The sequence below is a fragment of the Mustela lutreola genome, chromosome 11 (assembly GCF_030435805.1).
Source record: "Mustela lutreola isolate mMusLut2 chromosome 11, mMusLut2.pri, whole genome shotgun sequence".
NCBI classification, from domain to species: Eukaryota; Metazoa; Chordata; class Mammalia; order Carnivora; family Mustelidae; genus Mustela; species Mustela lutreola.
The window spans coordinates 2,363,577-2,381,980 of NC_081300.1; the positions used below are offsets into that span (position 1 = coordinate 2,363,577).

General features: G+C 56.7%; 1 protein-coding gene across 3 annotated transcripts in view; it reads right to left on the reverse strand.

Annotated features, from left to right (window-relative positions):
* The window catches only part of ZNF236 (zinc finger protein 236), a 102,788-nt gene that overhangs the window by 22,837 nt on the left and 61,547 nt on the right, over positions 1 to 18,404 (reverse strand). For all 3 annotated transcript variants that reach the window (XM_059140627.1, XM_059140629.1, XM_059140628.1), the window contains exons 16-25: positions 17,946 to 18,097; positions 16,529 to 16,632; positions 13,126 to 13,277; positions 11,361 to 11,573; positions 8,799 to 9,081; positions 5,460 to 5,563; positions 3,416 to 3,781; positions 2,537 to 2,682; positions 2,203 to 2,443; positions 1,675 to 1,854 (exon numbers count right to left, since the gene is read on the reverse strand). In XM_059140627.1, the coding sequence (XP_058996610.1) occupies positions 1,675 to 1,854; positions 2,203 to 2,443; positions 2,537 to 2,682; positions 3,416 to 3,781; positions 5,460 to 5,563; positions 8,799 to 9,081; positions 11,361 to 11,573; positions 13,126 to 13,277; positions 16,529 to 16,632; positions 17,946 to 18,097 (1,941 nt within the window). The remainder of the gene's footprint in view (positions 1 to 1,674; positions 1,855 to 2,202; positions 2,444 to 2,536; positions 2,683 to 3,415; positions 3,782 to 5,459; positions 5,564 to 8,798; positions 9,082 to 11,360; positions 11,574 to 13,125; positions 13,278 to 16,528; positions 16,633 to 17,945; positions 18,098 to 18,404) is intronic.

Here is an 18,404-nt window from a genome sequence, read left to right on the forward strand (position 1 = left end):
TCTTGACAGGTGACCGCACGCTCGACGTTGCCCTGCAGCCCTTTCAGCACGAGGGACGGAGGCGCTGACGTGTGCCTCGCCCGCTCTCACGAGCTCAGGAGCGAGGATGGAGGACAGGAAGTCTCGAGCCCCAGGTCTGGGCGAAGCTCAGGTCACCAACTGATGAAAAGATTTCCCCTAGGATAAGGCTTTACGGCAATTTTTTTTTTTTAATAAGTTAAATTCATCTCCTTACTGTTTTGAAAATACTAATAAGCAATACAAGAACTACACGATCAGTAACAGGAAAGTGCGGGAGAAGGAGCCGCACCGTCCAAAAGCCACAGTGTGAGCTGTCGGCAAGAAGCCTGTGCTCCGGGCCCTCGGCACGGGACAGGCGCGGTGCCCACACGCCGAGAACACACAAGAAACATCAGTTTGCTCAAAATAGCTTCCTTAAAAAAAAAAAAAAAAAAAAAAAAAACCTATTAAAATTCAGATATATACAATGAAAGCAGGAAGGTGACCGAACTACACAAAACTGAAAGTTAATGTCTGCCGCCTGACGGCATCCAAAATCCCCCGTGCCACTCCAAACCAAACTCCACCCAAGAACAGATTCGCGTTTGTCATATACAGTAAAAGAAATAAAAACACTCCCTAAAAAAGAAAGCTTTTGGTTTCTTTCTGTGTAACTTCACTTTCTATTGCACTCACACGTTTCGCAAAAATCTCCCTGAAACAGGAGTCTGTTGGCCTGGCCTGCGCCCCGGCCAGGTTGGTCTGGCGTTCCGCCCACCACCACTTCCCGCAATGTAAGGTAAAATGCTCCCACGCCCGCCATCACGCCCTCTTCGCCAGGGACAGTGTTCTGCCTCTTAGCACAATGTTGTCTTTATCTTCAATGACATAAAGACTGCTAGAAGGCTTAAAGAAATTAGTATTAATATTTGTTATTAGCCTTAATAAGGCTAATATTAATTAGCCTTAATATTTGTACAACACTAGAATAGTGCCTGGCACGTAGAAGGTCACACAGATTGCTGCTAATGTCACCAAACAGCTAAGGGTCACACGGCCGAAGCACACGGACAAAATTCGCTGCTGGCGGAGCGAGACGAGAACGTGCGGAGGGAGTTCATGGCACCAAGCACAACGCGATCGTGACCGCGGCCGCCCTGGCACCAGGACACCTTCGCTTGGTGGCTGACACACAGGCCTGGTTTGCCGAGTTCAAGCTCTCCCAGACGGTATTTCCTACCTGTTTCCACACCTGTCAGTACCGCAGCACACCTGGCACTGTCCACACAGTCTTGCAGAATTCCGAGGGGGGTAAGCACCTAGAATGTGCCCGCACACGTCATCCCAGTCCCAAGAAGCTGCGCTGTCTGCTGTCCGTGGACCGAATCAGAGTGATGGGACAACAGACTCGAGCCAGAAGGACGTGAGGAGCTCTAGCTGTTCCTTTCTGGTGTCAGGTTTGAGCTGTGACACTCTGTCACTAAACCTGAATGTCTTTCCCACATTTATTACAAAAACTACAGAGCCCTGGCTTTATGGCAAACTCCATTTTGCAAACAAGAAATCTACACATATACGTACATACACTTACGTGCACAGACACACACACACACACATGAACAAGGTATGCTCAAATCGCAGGGGAGAGAAGGTTTAAAATGTGAAGGAACTAACCAGAGATGGTCAGGGTGATCTCTTGGGGAGACCCCGAGGACGACGCAGCAGTGGGCCCAGCAGCCTGCGCCAAGACCTGGCTCAGACTGGAGTTGTTAATGGTCAGGGTGATCTCATGGGGGCCGCTGGAGCCGGACACCAGGCCTTGCGATGTCATCACCTGAGCGAGGTCTTGAGTCCCTGGTCATCATTACAAAACAAAACAAGGCCGGATTTTAAAATACAGTAATCTTCTCCTTCTTTATATTAAAAATAATTAGTGAAACTGTTATTTCAAAAGAAGATTCAAAAAGAAAACATCGGTCATCTCTAATTCCCTCGTGCAGACAGAGGTAAGAGAAGCTTACGGGGAAACGGGAAGCCAGCAGGACCACGGGAGCAGGTGCAGGCAGCGATCTAAGCACACAGGGGCGCACACACTGCCTGTCGCCGGGGAAGCTTACGTAAGCTTGGGACGTCAGATGTGTGCCGAGCCTTCCAGAGACGGGAGGGGCAGCAGTGTCCTAACTGCCCATGGCGCTCACTTACCACCGCTGCTGGTGGTCATCACGGGGTCCTGCTCCGACAGCGGGCCGATGGTCAGACTGGCCGATGTCACGGTGGGCTGCAAGGTCAGGCCGGGGATGGGCTGGATGACGACGCTAGCGGGGACCGTGCTATCCTGGGTCTGAAGAGAGCCGTTCTGGGAGGCCAGGCTGGGCTCCCCAGGCAGCTGCTGGGTGAGCAAGCTGCCCTGCTGTAGCGTTTGCTGCAAAATACTCGGGTCGATCTGCAAAGCAACCGAGATCCTCATCACAGCACGTTCACGCTCACGTGGGGCTCTGACCCCTCGAAGCCCCAGGCACCGCGGCCTGCACCCTACCTGGAGTGTGATGTTATTAATGCTGGAAGCATCGATGCCCGAGATCTGCACATTGGGGCCGACCAGGTTGGCGGCCAGCTGTAACTGCACGCCCTCCAGGGTGGTCAGGCTCCCGTCCGTCAGGGACACCGTCCAGTCGCCACCGGCTGCAGTGACATGACGAGGATGAGTTCCTGACAGGACAGCAGCTCACCTGCATTTGGGGCTTTTTATACACCTGCGTGCTACCTACCAGTTACCATGGCCCGGTCCACAAGCACTGCTGCTCCCTCCACATAACACACACACACCTCAGCTAATTCAACACAGAACCAACCCTCTGAACTGACCATAGTGTTACCCATCTTAAACACCCAGAAACAAGGCTCAAAGACATTACACTGATTCATTAGCCCAGGATTTATAACAGCAACTAATGATCATGTTTTTCCAGGCTTTAGTCACTCCCCAGGTCACTACAGGGAAAGAAAGCCTCAGGGCATGTCCAATAGCTAGAAACGGTCACTCCATGTGGATCCACGCAACCCCTAAATGGCTACAATGTCACACGTTTCGAGCACCAGGTGACCCAAGATCAGTAAGAGAAGTGTCCCGTGTCACGTGTGCTGCTCTAGAGGGGATGTCCGTGGCATCTCACTGTGACGTCTCAGAGGACGATGACAGAAACCCACATTTAAAGCCAGTAAGAAACAGCTAGAACAACGCCCCGGCACCCCCAAGCCGATGTCGTGAAACGAAGAGGCGGAAATGGAAGGTGACTCGCCGAACAATGACACCGGTTGTCCCAGCGGCCCGTTCCAGGAGCTTTCGAGGACTAGACATGCTGCCCTGCCCCCGGCAGGGCCCCCTCCCCCGGGACCCCGCCCGCCGCGGGCTCACCGGACACCGAGGCGGGGAGAACGGCCTGGCCCAGCAGCCCCTGCTGCAGGACGCTCTGCTCAAACGGCCCCGCGAGAGCCGAGTTGTTCATGATGAACACGTTCGGGTCGGCGGGCGCAGGGCTGAGCAGGTTCACGGGCTGCGGGCCTTCGGATGAGCTCCGGGCCGCCGGCTTGCGGGCTTTCTTCGGGTCGGGCTTGTAATGGAACTGCATGTGCGTCTTCCTGCGGCCCGACGTGCGGAAGCGCAGCTCGCAGTGCGGACACTTGAATGGCTTGGCCCCCGTGTGCAGACGCATGTGCACCTTCAGGCTCCCCTTCGTCGAGAAGGCGTTGCTGCACACGTGGCAGCTGAAGAGCTTCTGACCTGCGGGAAGGCCGGCCAGGGGTCAGGGCGCTGGCGACACCGCACCCACGGGCACCCGGAGTGCTGACCCCCAGGGCCTGTGGACTTGAGGGCGAGTCCCGTGCTCCCACAGGACACCCTGCAAGGGACAGAGAGCACTGCAGAGACGCCGAAGTGAGCCCGCAGCCCACACCGCAAGCCCCGTACTGTCACGGTGCCTGGACACCCGCAGCACGGGAGGCACCGCCGCCAACCTGGAGCCTCGGCAGCAGCCAGCCCCACCACACCATCACCCGCCCCTCGGTACACGACGGGCACGGCCATGTCTCAGCACCCCTCACACCCACACGGGGGGACAGCGGCCTGGAGCCTCGGGCTGGCTCACACGCTCAGCCCCGGAGACACCCAGGCTCTTCCTGTGCCCGGGGCATGACAAAGGCCATGGACGTGGACCTGAGTGCCCGGTCCCCCACCTCCTCTGCCCCGGAGAGGCTCTGAGAAGACAAAGGCATCCTGGTTCTGTGCTTCCCTTAGGGCTCCCGGAAACCAATACCAATTTTCACTGACCAGGGTGGGCACACCGGGACTCACCCCCGAGGGGCGCCTGCTGTCCTAACCCTGCTCACAGGCCCCAAAGGTCACCCAAGGAGCCCAGCATGGAGGGGAGGTGTTCCTCACAGAGACTTTTCTTCCTGTGGCTTATGCGTGGGAGCCAGCCCCGAGTCCCGCGTGTGCGAGTCATCCCGAACGCTGCTGGCACAGGCCGTGAGAGCGACTGTCCCCCCACCAGACCTGGGAAGCCGAGAGGACCCCGGCAACTCAGCATCACTCGAGAGACAGACACACAGCGCCCAACTAAGTGACAGAAACACTGTCTGCAGAAGGGACAAGCCATGTTCACGAATCTACTGAATTCCAAATAGTGACCTACCAGAAAAGAATCACCAGGCTTTACGTAAACGTGCAGAGTTTCTTATGTACATTTTTGGTCAATTCTATGGGTGACCAAAAATTAAGAATGTAAATTAGTTTGAGAGCCAGAATCCTCTACCATGTCCCGAGAATTCACCATGTGCCGCTTCCTAGGCGATAACTTGAGGCTCAGAGGAGCGGCTCAGGAGGGGACACAGAGCTCCAACCCCCAAGGTGCAGAGCCTGCCCCCCAACCACAGGGACACAGGGATGCCCTGTGCACAAGAAGCGAAGCCTCGACAGGCTTTCATTAGGACAATTAATTCACCTTTAGTTCCTCAAATGAGATGAAGGGAAAAATACGGCCATTGAAAACTGGACATTAATGTTTTTCCTTTATGACATTTCTGCCCACATAAAAAAAAACTACCTGTGAACTATAATGCGATTTGCATTTGCTGAATCCCCAGACCTTGGAAAACCTCCACAACCCAAATCTCTTTGGCCTAAATGAAACTAAGAAGCAATTTTCTTAACAAGGGGTTTGAGTCTGACTAAAGAACAAGACAGCGTCAAAGCTGGCATCTGAGACCAAACTCATTCTCCCCTGTGTCACCCAGGTCATACTCCCCAGGTCAGGAATCGAAAGTCCTCGTACTCTATTTCTTCGTTGTTCAGGATTTTTAACTTTTCTAGGATCCCAAAGTACTTCTGTGGGCAAGATACCTAGGAGCAAATCGAAATTGCTACCATAAGGCCCCACGTGTGACCCAGGCGCTGTCCTTACCTGTGTGGGTCTTCACATGGCAGTCCAGAGTCGACTTCACAGTGAAGCTCTTCCCGCATTCGTCACACTTGTACGGCTTCTCTCCGGTGTGGATCCGGACGTGCCTAGCATTAGAAGGCATTGACATGAAGCCTTTTTCATTCTAATTTTACATCCAGTTACAAACAACCTCATAACTACCCCCATAATGAAAACGATGTGTTAGTACAGGCTGAATAAATCTGGCCAAATAAAACCTTTAATCTTCACTCTACACAAAAACACCACAAACGAATCCAGAAGAAAACAAACAAACAAAAATCTGCAAGACCGATGAAAACCGGGCTTTTTTAGAAACCAAACAGTGCTCTGAGTTGGTAAGAAGGCGAGAGAGTGGAAGAGAAGTGGAAGCGCGTGCAGCGCAGCGCCCAGAAGAAACGCGCGGCCGAAAACCCCACAGAAGGGTTTGGCGCACACTCAGCCTTTAAAAGATGGAAATGGTATTGTTTCCCCCATCCTCGCACCGAGCCCGGTCGGGGAGCGTTCAGAGACGGGGCTGCGTCAGAGGCACGACCCCTCCGGACGCCTGCTGGCAGCACCTGTCAGCACCGGCCCCCACGCATGCACGTGCACAGGGACGCACGCTCGGCGTGGTGCAGGTGCGGCGCTGGCACGGGGCTCTGTGGTGCCCACGCGGTGCTCGTGCAGTGCTCATATCGTACCCTGTGGTGCCGTGCGGTACTTATACAGGACACTGCAGTACTCGTACGCGGCCCGTGCGGTGCTTGGCAGTGCTTGTATAGTACCCTCTGGCGCTCATGCGGTGCTCATACAGTACTACACAGTACTCGGCAGTACTCATAGAGTGCTCTGTGGTACTCAGGCGGTGCTCATATGGAGCCCTGCGGTGCTCACGCGGGGTTCATGCAGTGCTTGTATAGGACTCTGCAGCTCCCGTATAGTGCTCTGTGCTGCTCGTGCAGTGCTCATAGAGTACCCTGCGGTGCTCACGGAGTGTTGACGCAGTACTTGGACGAGTGCTCGTATGGTGCTCGTACAGGACTCTGTGGTGCTCAGGTGGTGCTCAGAGTAGCCTGTCGTGCTGGTATAGTACGCTACAGTGAACAGGCAGTGTTTGTGCAATGCCCACGTAGTACTCTGCGGTACGCAGAGTACTCGTGCGGTGCTCCATGATACTCGTGTGCTGCTCGCACAGGACTCTGCGGTGCTCATGCGGTACTCGAGCGGTACTACTGTAGTCTTGCACAGCAGTCGCGTGGTGCTTGTATAGTGCTCACTCAGTACTCACGCAGTGCTCATGCAGTGCTCGCACAGTACTTGTGCAATGCTCACGTAGTGATCGAATGTGGAGGAGCTAAATGCTCATACTAGGGTGTTATGGGATAAATTTTGGAATTCCCCAAAACACGACACTACATCACCATTAACAGGAAAGTAATGGGAGTGCAGGTACCGACCAAGACGTCTAAGACCCAATGATAGGTAAAAATTAGTAAAATAAAATCACAGAACTTAATGTTGACGTAACATGCGGACATTTCCCAAACCACGCCTAGGAAACGGCTGCCGGGCTGTGTGTGAGGAGCAGGAAGGGCTGTCTCTCACCTGACGGCCTCCCGTGCCCTGCTTCTGCTCTGTTCTGCTCTGCTCTGCTCTCCACCCGGCAGCTAACGGGCCAGGCTGAGCCCCCCACAACTTTCAGAGGCAGGACAGAACGAGAGGCTCAGTCAGCCGTGAGGCCGTCCTGCACTCCGTGTCGTGACGCAGACACATTCGTATGTGTGACGACAGAGCGGTTTCTCACCTTGACCCTATGTCCCAGCGGGCTACCCTGGGCTCTGCCCACAGGCCCCTCTCCTGGCAGGGGTCCAACATGGTGCGTGGGTCCCCACAGCTTTGTCCCCACCGTCTCCACACAGGCGGCCCTGGGCCTCGGGACAGTCTCATCTGGGATTCCCACCAGCCCCTCATGGAAGCCGGCTCCCACCCGCTGCCCTGTGCGCTCCCTCTGGCGTCCCTCCCACCAGGCCGCACTCCACCTCCTTCCCAAAGGCACCCGGCGCGCTCCTCGCTGCACGCTCTGCTGTCTAACTCCCCAGGCTCGACGGCACTCCTCACGTCTGGGGGAGCCCGGAAGGGACGCTGCCAGCTCCCTGTGGGCTCACGCTAATCCCCCCTCACCTGCCTCTCCGTCGCCCTCACTGGAGCACCTCCCACCCCACGTGGGAAGCAGAGGGCAGGCTAGCCGTCACCTTCTATGCTCACTGGACAAGCGCGGCCAACCCAGGAGCCACTCTGCCACCAGCCCCTGTCCCCCTGCGCCGCCCCCGCGTGGAGGGTCCTGAGAGCAGCCTGCTCCATCACCCACCCACCCAGCGGGGCGCTGGACTGCCCTACACCTCCACCCATCGGCTCCCTCCTAGAGCAAACCCCCAGAGCCCGTGTGGTGCTGCAGGACGACGCACGGCGTCGCATCTCTTCACCCCAGGCTGTGCCTCCCCACAGCTCAGCGTCCTGGGCTCCGGCTCCTCACCGGCCTGCTGGACTTGACCTCACGCTAGTTGCTGCTCTCGGGCTGACTGGCCCTAATCTCAGGCTACCTCATGACACCGTCACTGTCCACCCGGAGTGTGCCTGTGCCCTCGCTCCCCACGTGGACCAGCACTTGGGGACAGTGGGTCCCTGATGGGGTCTGCAAGCCTATGCAGCTTAGCACCGCGCTGTCCTCAATAAAGAATTCATTTTCTTTCTCTTTCCCTACAGTAGCCCACTCCATCCACAAGATCTGAGACCCCCAGGGGCTGCCTGAGTGCGGACGTACCAACCCCACGTGCGCTCTGTCCTGCACACGCGGGTACTTAAAGGCTGGACTTCTAAAGTAAGCACAGTAACAGTTTGATTGCGATGCTGCTGATTGAGTAGAACGAGCGGAACAGCACCGCGTGAAAGACGTCCCGCGAATGCGCGCTCTCCCTGTCGGCGTACGCAGCAGGCTGCCCCTCACCTTCCCGCACCGACGTGGGTTAGGCTACCACGACCCTGTGACAAAGATCAGGAGGAGGACGGCCCCCTCAGGACTGTGGTGACCTCGGGAAAGTAACCAAACCCGCGGAGAAAGGGGCACTGCTGACACCAGGGCCGTTGCGACGCGCCCACGAGCCACGCACAGAGCACCGCGTTCTCCCCCACGTGCCCGAGGAGCCTGAACAGAAGCCCCCGGATCAACGCCGGCCTCCAGGAGGCACCCGCTTCAGACATGGACCTCCCCAGCCTCGCAGAGGTGACGGAGGCGCCCACGGACGCCGTCTGCGGACGGCGAGAACTGCGCGGCCACCTCACCTCACCAGGTCGCTGGGCTTCTTGAAGCTCTTGGGGCAGTAGGAGCAGCAGTTGGCGAACTTGGGCTCGGCCTCCAGCTCGGCCTGCCGGTCCTTCATCTCGCTGATGCGGTCCTTCTCGGCTGCCGACTGCACCAGGACCTGCTCCGAGACGGTGGCGCTTTCCTGCGGCCGGATCTTCGCCAACTGCGCCGTCTCCTCCTCCGTGAACGTGATGACCTCGGGACGAGCCTTGCGAGAGGCACTTCTGTCAGAGTTCTCCTCTTCCTCCTCCAGACACACATCTACACCAAATACAGGACAAGGATCTGATCCTAATGAAAAATGAAGTTTTCACAAAACAAGTAAAATGCAACCAAACAGGTCTGTAGGGTTTAAAGTGGGTTACTCAGTGACACTCTACTCGGGATGGAAGAGTCTCCTTCCCACCACTAGTCCACGGGGACACCAAGCTGGGTCCCCAGAAGGGAGCGGTACACCTTGGTCACCTTGTCACGACAGTGCCAGGTGGAGGAGCGGCCCAGCAGAGAGCCCCGAGATCACCGGTCCCCAGCAAATAAACACAGACACTCGCTGACCACTATGGGCAAAAACTGAATGATCACATAAAGGAAACCAACAGCCTGAGACAGAAGATGGAAGCAGAAAATTCACAAAAAAAACCTAATTAATGAGTTATCAAGAAAACCCTTAAAATACAGACATTTAGGTATCCTCTCAGTGGGACGTAAGGATGCATTTACACCGATTAGGAACAAGGAGAAGGTGCTATTAAATCCAACAGAAGGAAAAGAAGCCGGCGGGGCGCGGGAGGGCAGAGCGGCACAGACGGCAAGAAAACCTCAACAGATGCACTGAGCAGCCAACGGACGGTGGCCGGCCCCACACTAGGGACGAGAGCTGCCGGGATGTTTCTGTTTGGATCAAGGGAGAAGGCGAGGAGGTCAGGGAGAGAAGGAGAGAGAGGGGTCGGCGGGGAGGGCGAGTGGACGCGGAGGACAGAATAACATCTGCGAAGACTGCGGGCCCTGGGGCACGTGGCCCCTCTGACACAGATAACGAAATGTGGGGAGAAAGTCCGAGAACCCAGTCCATGCACTGGGGCCGAGGGAGGGCACAGGGCAGGAAAATGGAGGACAATGCGCAGGGACAGAACCCACGGCGTCGGGCCACACGGGCTCACCGCCCTCACACACGAGACGGAGGTCAAGCCTATGACGCCAGGGCCGCGGCGGCTCTTCCTCGGTGACCCCAGAGGGGAAAACACCGCAACAGACTACGGGGGCTCCCACCTGCGCAGCCCAGGGCAAGGCCGCGAGAGCCCCCAGCCGACCTGCGGGCAGAGCTGCGACGTGAGGGGCCCTCGGCCCACGGGAAGGACGCGGCCCTGGTGCCGGAGTCTGCGGCATCTCGTGAAGGCGCGCGGCACCACGGGGCTCCGGGACGGCCGCTGCGTCTCACGTTCTGAGCGCTGCGAGGGCAGCTACCGTCTCCTCCCGGCACTTCACGCCCCACGGGACAAAAGGGGAACTAAAGGGTTCACGAGGAAGGATGAGGCTGAGGAGGCGGCGCTCCGTCCTGACACAGCCCGAGAGGCCAGACACACCTACGGGGAGGGCACGAGAGCCGCCGCTCTGCAGGGAAGCCCGAGCTGTCCCCATCTGCAGGCAGGTCAGGCACGTTTTAAAGACATTTTCCCCACAATGTAAGAACGAGCTACAGGGCTATCACATCGCCAAGCACCCCAGGAGACAGCCGTGACCTTGAGGCCGGGGCGAGCACCGAGCACACGGGGGTGAACAGCCCAGGCCAGAAGCCAGCAAGCCGCCAGCCTTCCGACAGCTGCGAGGGCACCAGCCCGACGCTCACACGCTTGCCTCCCACTCAGTCCATGCACATCACGCACCAACTGCGTGCACACAGTCAGGCCTCACGCTGGGGACAGAACCCCGGCGAGACAGGCCCCCAGTGGGGCCAGGACTCAAATGTCGCACGGTCCACACAGACAACCGCACGTTCCTAATCCTGGCATCTCACCCGTGGGATGTGCTCAAGGAAGGTCGCCTCTGTCGAAGGGAGGACTGCCCTTCCCAGCGGGAGGGGGCGCTCCCCGCGCGTCTGACCCAGCCGGCCGAGATACTGCCACGCACCCCCCGGCCGGTGCAGGGGCACAGCCTTCCCTAACGGCTGGCCTCGCCGGCTCTGGGACAGGCCAGACAGAAGGCCCATGTCCACCCAGTGGGAAGGACGTAACGGAGCACGATGGGCTCCCCAGGGGCCCCTGGAGCCCACGCCCACGCCCACGCCAGCGGAGGGAAAGCGGAGGGACCGCCACCAGCACGGGCAGCCGGGAAGCCCGCGTCCCTGCCTGTCAACAAATTACTGTGTCGACCTCCAGGTGCATCTGCACGGCTGTGGCCGGCCGGGTGTGGTGACCGGTGAGACGGGTCCCTGCTCCGTCCCCGCTGGACCCTTCCCCAAGAGCACGGCCTGCGGTCACGGTCGGGAAAGCAGCTAGTTTTCCCCACGACTTGCCACAACGTGTCGGAGTATCAAACCATACCTGCTCCGTCCGCCTCCCCTGCGGCCGCCACCGCGGACGGCACGGCCTGGTGCCTCTTCATGTGCTTCTTCCAGTGCGCCGCGGTGCGGAAGGCCTGCTCGCAGAACGGGCACTTGTAGGGCTTCATGCTCATGTGCGTAGCCATGTGCCGGGTGAGGCTGCCGTTGGTGGTGAACGACGCGTTGCACACGCTGCAGCTGAACGCCTTGACGCCTGTGACGACGGAAACACGGTCAGTAACCGCATCTCGTTGCCGGAGCATCGTAGGTCGGAAGCAAGCGAGGACACGTCCGAGGAGCCACAAAACCAAAGACCACGTGTCAGCCCGGGGCTTATTCTGGGAAGTGGACGCAGTGTGTCTTATGACTAACGTGCTCGTGGCATTAAAGCCGCTGCTCTAAACAGATCCCAAGTTCTCTCTGCCCCTCTCTGCCCGTCTCTGACAGTCCAGCAGGTGACAAGTCGTGCATTACGCCCTAGAAAGTTTTCTCAAATCCACTCACCATTCCCACGGCCGCTGACATGGGAACTGCCCCCCAACACCGGTGTGCGGCTGCACTTCCCAATCCAGCCCTCCGGGAAGGCCGTCTCTGCTCTGGACTGAAGACACAGAGGACACCCTGACTGTCTAAGCACCTCGCTGACCGGCCACGGCTCCCTGTCCAAGTCGCACAGGCTCCTCTCTGCTATGGGGAGCAGGCACTTCCTAGTAGGGCCTTCCAACCGGCCCTCGCTGGACCTGCCTCCTAGGGCCTGTGACCACCAGCTGTGACCAACCCTACAGAGCCTGTCCTTGTTCTGTGGTATGTTTTGATTTTCAAATACAGCCTTACACAGACATTGGTCTTACATACATTAATACAGGGAATAAACACTCTGAATTTATTAAACAGATAAATGTAACATATTAAAACATTATTTAACTGCAAATCATATTTCTGATAAAGAATATATTAAAAACTCTTTAAAAACTCAACGATAAGATTTCAAACAATCTTATTTAGAAATGACACAGGATTAGAGGAGCTGCTCTCCACACGCACATGAAGGAGGCCCGTGTCCTCGGCCACTAGAGAAAGGCCCGTGAACCCCAGGAGCGGACACCGGCCCTCTCTCCCAAGGACGGTCGCGGTAGACGGGACCAACAAAGCCACGAGCTGACCAGAGTGTACGCGGGCGCCCCGCCCTCTGCTGGTGGACACGTACAACATGGCAGCCACTTAGGAAAAGAGTCTGATCAACTCAAAGGTTTGAACAGCCACCCCGGGACCAAGCCATGCCAGTAGCAAAGAAAGAAATGGGAACACGTCCGGCAAGCCGCACACACGTGTTCACAGCAGGAGGACCCCCGTGCGCCCAGAGACGGGACCCACTCCAATGCCCCACAGCGGACGAGGAGTTAGGGAAGGGGTCCGGGGTCCATCCACACCATGGAACACCGCCCTGCTCCACCAAGGGGCGGCGTGCTGCCTCCAGTGCAAGGAGCCCTAGACATGCGCTCCGTCAAGGAAGCTGCATCCGCACGCTTGCACATGGACGGAATGTCGCGGAAACATGTGCTTCCGGAGACGGCAGCAGCCCCCCCCCCCCCCCCCCCCGGTGCCCAGGGCGGGACCTGGAGGGGACACGGGGAGTGAGCGCTCCCCGGTCCAGACCTGCTTCTGGCTGGGGCCGGCACGGGCTAGAATGAGGCGGGGGTGACAGCCGCAGCCCACCACCGCCACACAGCAAAGCGCAAACGCCCCGGCGCGAGGCAGACAGTGACCTGTGTGTGTCTTCTCGTGCGACTTGAGGACCCCGGAGGAGACGAAACCGCGCCCACAGAGCTTGCACTTGTAGGGCTTCTCCCCAGTGTGGGACCGCACGTGCTGCTTCAGGTGGCTCGACTTCTTGAAGCCTTTGCTGCAGTACTCACACCTAGAAACAGCACGGAGAGCACACGCGTCAGTCCGCAGCACGGGCACAGGCGGCACATCGGAGACGCGGCAGGAACGGTTCCGCCAGGATCACCGGACCACCGGGCGTGAGCGTCGCAGAGGCAAGGTGTGCTCTCCAGCATTTACGAAATGACATGACAGCAATAATGATTTGTTAGATCAAGTTCTGCTCAGGGCACCTGAAGCCTGAACCCTACTCTATTATTGCATTATCAGTAAATCCTACAGCAATACCAGGAGGCATTACTATCTGACTAATCAGAAACTAACAGGAAAAAGCTTTAGTACACACTTTCTTCTTTAAGTCGTACGACACACTGTGAAACCCACTGCCTCGGGGTCAGAATCACTCCTGAGTCCAGACACGTGGAAATGCCAATTCATCTGCTCTTCAGGTTTATCAAACCCTTGACAGAGCAGAGTTCCTAGCTAGTGTTGAAGAGCATGTAAATGTACAGTGTCCTCTTACCCTAAGTTAAAAAATATTTTAACATTACTCCAAGGATGAAATAATTATAAAGTACTTCAAATTTCTTATTCACATATTATTAAAAACTAAAAACAAGATTCAGAAATCTGTTCCATTTCCCAGTTTGAAGCTGTAGGAGGACGTTAGTCGCGTCCCAAACTGCCGTCTCTGGGGCCCGCTATCTGCACAGGGCAGCCCGCGCCCGCTAACGTCCACGCCGAACCGGAAACTGACAAATGGGAAATACATTTCAAAATCTCACTCCGTGACACACGCTTGGTCTCGTGAGGGCACCCCCGGAACCAGAAGAGCAGTCGACAGCACTCACGGGCTGAGCTGAGAGAGAGAATGCCACGGACGGAGCTGGGACCTGTTCTGGTCCACACGGCAGCAGCAGAAAATCCCCTGTCTGCAGAACAGAGCGCGTCAAACTCAGCTGTGTGATGTTTGCTGACAAAGACCCTCTGAGGCTGTCTCTGAGCTCAAACCAACCAGCAGCGCCGGGACTCGGACGGCAGTCCCGTGGAGACGGCCACCCTTGGAGGACAGTCCGAAGCAAGACTGTCCCCACCTGGCCCCAGCCAGGCTCCCACTGCAGGACCAGGCTCTTCCCACGGAGATGGGGTCCTTCTCTGCCTCTGAAATGCTGCTTCCCCTCTCTCCTCATGGTCGCCCCCTGTCCGCTCTGCCGACCACACAGCTCTTGTCCCAAAGTGTCCAAGGACAACCCAGGTCACAGAATGCAACACGGAGGACATGCTCTCCCCTGGAGGCGCCGCGTCGGGAGGACGCATGGCCGTCAGCTGCTCCGTCGCAGGGCAGAGATGCCCAGGGAGACAAGGGGACACCCCAGCCACCAAGGGCAGGGTCCACAACAGAGCCCATCGGTGCCCAGTGCCCAGGAAGCTCAGGGAGCTTCGCTATTCTCTACTTGTGTCACATGGTGAGGCAAATGGTAGAAGCAGAATGAAATTATAGGCTGTGGCTCCAGTTTCTTAATGTCTTGGGGGGAACCCCTGATCTCTTTGACAATCCTACGAAAGTGACACACCGTCTCCTCAAACAACGCACACGCAACCCTCCCTCAAGGCTGGTCCACCCCCACCTCACCTGCCACTAAGTGGCCCCGGTGCGACCTCGGAGCACCCTCCCTTTCTGATGAACACGCACGCCCACGGCCGTAAGCGGAAGCCTGTCCACGGATAGCTCCGAGCGCACAGTTCCGGCTGGACTTTTCCCGTTAATCCCAGCCTGGCGGAGGAGCCAAGATGACACCGTCTCTGCAATACCAACCCTGACGATACAAAACCAAGTCTGGTCGGCCTTAGCGCCAGAGCCTGCTCCCCCAAGAGTCTCCTCCTTTCTAGGGCAGCAAATCCTTCCTTCCAGCTGCTCGGGTCACCTCCTCTCACAGCGACACCTGTTAGAAAGGCCCAGACGGAGGGTCCTGCCCTCTGGCTACTCCCCAGGACGGCAGCGCCTGCCTTGGTCAACTGCCACACAGCGCCAGGCACGTCTCCTGCTCTCTCTGGCCCCACGGCCCCCAGCAGGCCCCCGTCTGCCGTGCACCGCACTTACTCGTTTCGCTCACGTCTTCCCACTAGAACGCAGACTCCCGAGGACCGAGGGTTTCCCTCTGTTTCGCTCACTAACAGAGCCCTAGTGGTTGGCATATCGCGGGTTCTTAACAATTACTAAATAAACGCATGAAGGAGGCAAGCCTGAAAGTCCACCGACACCCAGACAGGGTGTCACAAAGGAATCATGAGAAAACGTTAGATCCATCCCACTTGAAAATGCCAAAACTGCGTCCCAACTGAGCACTAGCAAGTACGTGCTCACTGGGCGGACGAACGTGGGAATAAAACGTGAGGGCGGTCTCAGACACCCCAGAGCCCATCTGTGCGTATCTCCCTCAGACTCCACGGATTCCCCCCAAATTAGAATCCCCTGCGCTGACACAGTTTTGTACTTGCAAGTTCATGACGATCTCAGGAAAATACACTTCCAAAGGCAGAAAAGCTGTGGTACCAGAACAGCAGTTCAACATGCTGGAGATCTCACACAAGGCCCAAGTCCTGCGCAGTCAGCCCGCCTCTTGGACACCAGACACTTAATGGCATGAGCGAAGTTAGCCAGTTTAAAAAGCATCAGTTAGGACCGCTTATTTGATGTAGGAGAGCTCACCATTTTTTAGGGGTAACTGTAAAGTACTTTTTGTTAAATGGCTTTGGAAAAAATTACTAGATTTTCAAAACTATTTTAAGCAAATAATAAAATTATTAAACTATTACAAAGCCAGGACTATCGCAAGAAAGTACTCATCTTGTTTCTCACAGGACGCATACAGCGGAGTTCGGTTTTGTAAGACTAAGGGGATCTTATTCGCTGTGGCATGCACGCCCTGGAGCGCGCAGGGGCAGGAGCCGGACGCCGAGTGCAGCGCGCTCCACACGCCCCGGGACAGGCACACAGGGAGTGTCCGTGACTTCTGAGAAGTGGCAGTGGGAAGCCACGACACAGCCACTCCACGTCCAGGCCGCAGACTCCCAGCCTCGTCCCGTCCCTCACTGGCCGCAGAAATCTTAGCAAGGGAAGCTCTTTTGTCTCCGATCCTTTCCTCACAATGAAATGGGGGTAACGGGGGCCCCGTTCAGTTTCTGGGAGAGGCCGATCCCACAGGCCCGGAAGGGAGCGCACGCACCGGGCACAGCCAGGCTAGCGGCGCGCTGCGGCGTCAAGCTGTCCGTGGGAACGGCTACCTGTAGGAGCGCCGGCTCTGGTCCTCCCCGTCCTCCAGGAATCGGGGACGCTGAGTCCGCAGCTCCAGCTCCTCCTGGGACGGCTCCTGGATCAGTCGCGTGGTCTAAAATTTAGCAGAAGTAGAAAGCAGACGACCTAAATGTCTACAGATAGAGGCAGAACAACAAACAGCTAAGAATAAGCCATTTACAAGTGCAGGTTCAAAGGAGAAACTCCAAGCAGCTCCCTGTAAGCATCTGACTAGACAGTAAAAGTCACTCATAGCAATGTCATTAAATACTTGTTTACTTTCCGTTAATTTGCTTGAATGCAAACTTTAGCCAAGCACGAACCGGAACTCTCCGTATTTTTTATAGATCTGAGTAAGTGACCCCTCAGCCGCTCTCCTCTTACTGAGAGTGAACACAGCCCTACTGCGTCGCTTGTCACACAACCACGGGGAGAAAAAGCATGTTGTCTCCCCTGGGAGCAAGGGCCCGCCAGTACCACACCTTCCCGACGCAGGTGGGCGAGCCGGCGACCACAGCAGGAGAGGACACGGATGTTCAGTGGGCAGGGGGAAGCTGACCTTCAGGGTGCGCACAACATGCCCAGGACTGAGTGGTGAAGAGCCCACACATGTGCGACGTCTGCTCCCCTGACATCCGTGAGCAAAGCAGAGGACCCCGCTCCACTCCGAGCACTGGGTGGGCAGCCAGCCTCAGGGGGCTCTGGGGCGCAGGGCAGCCACCACGAAACGGCACGCTGCCCACTGCTGAGACTCCACCCGCCTTCAGCACCGGAACTGTGTGGTTTCTACGCTAAGAGAAGTGCTCTGGAAAGTTCACGGAGGGTCGGGCCTATCCCTTGGAGAAGCTCCAGCACTGGCCCTGCTCTTTCCCAACGGCGGCTCGTAAAGAAAGAAAACAACCGATGCACCCACCATTTCCCTACTCGTGAAAACTCTCCCAAAATGCGAAAATCAAAACCAAAATGAAAACTTAAATGTCTCCAACTACACTGAGTAGAAATTTTAAATGACGTGTTTAAATATTCATTTTTCGTATTCCATCATCCCTCCTATTTCCGTTCTAAGGTGTAAGGCTCCACATTTCAGATTCCACCACTACAAACACTCAGGTCGTGTCACTAAAGCCACATGATACCCTCCACACGTGATTACACAGCCCTTTCCTGACTTTCCTGACTTTTAACCTGAAGGTAAAATCCCTCCTCATAGGACTGAAATCTCTAAGTAAAACGTAATGTCTGACGGGAAAAGACGTGTACGTGAGCATCTCAGCCTCCCAGCGGACGCCGTCATGTGGCCACGAGAAGTAAGCCCGCCCTCCGAGGTGTGCCAGGCCTGCGTAGGACAGAGCAGGCGAGAACAGAATGAGCCCACCGCTGCCACACACCCCTTCCGTGGACACTCACGACATTCATGGCGTCTGAGCTGGGGACCTGCAGTAGGTTCTGCTGGTGGAAGCTGGTGGAGAGAGCCTGTGATTCCAGCGTGCTGGAGTCCTGGAGCTGCTGGACGGGGGCAAGCGGGGGCTGCTGGCCGTACGTGTCCGTCATGGTAAAGCCTGGAAGAAATCAGAAAAAACACAGCTCGGCAAGAAATACTATAGTCAAGCCAAAAAACGCCAAAAAAGCTGCTTTTACAAATAAAGACTGCTACTTCTTGCGGGGGGTTAGCCCTCGCCAGCAGGCTCCAAGAACACCTGCTCACAGGCAGGAGCCCGTGCCCAGCACTCACCCCGGCTGGCCACAGGCTCACAGACGAGCCGTCCACATGGCAACCCCACCGTCCCGACCTCCACCCGGTCACCGGTTCTCGGCCACAAACTACGTGCAGAATCGTCATCAGTGGGGCTTTCCAGACACCCTGAG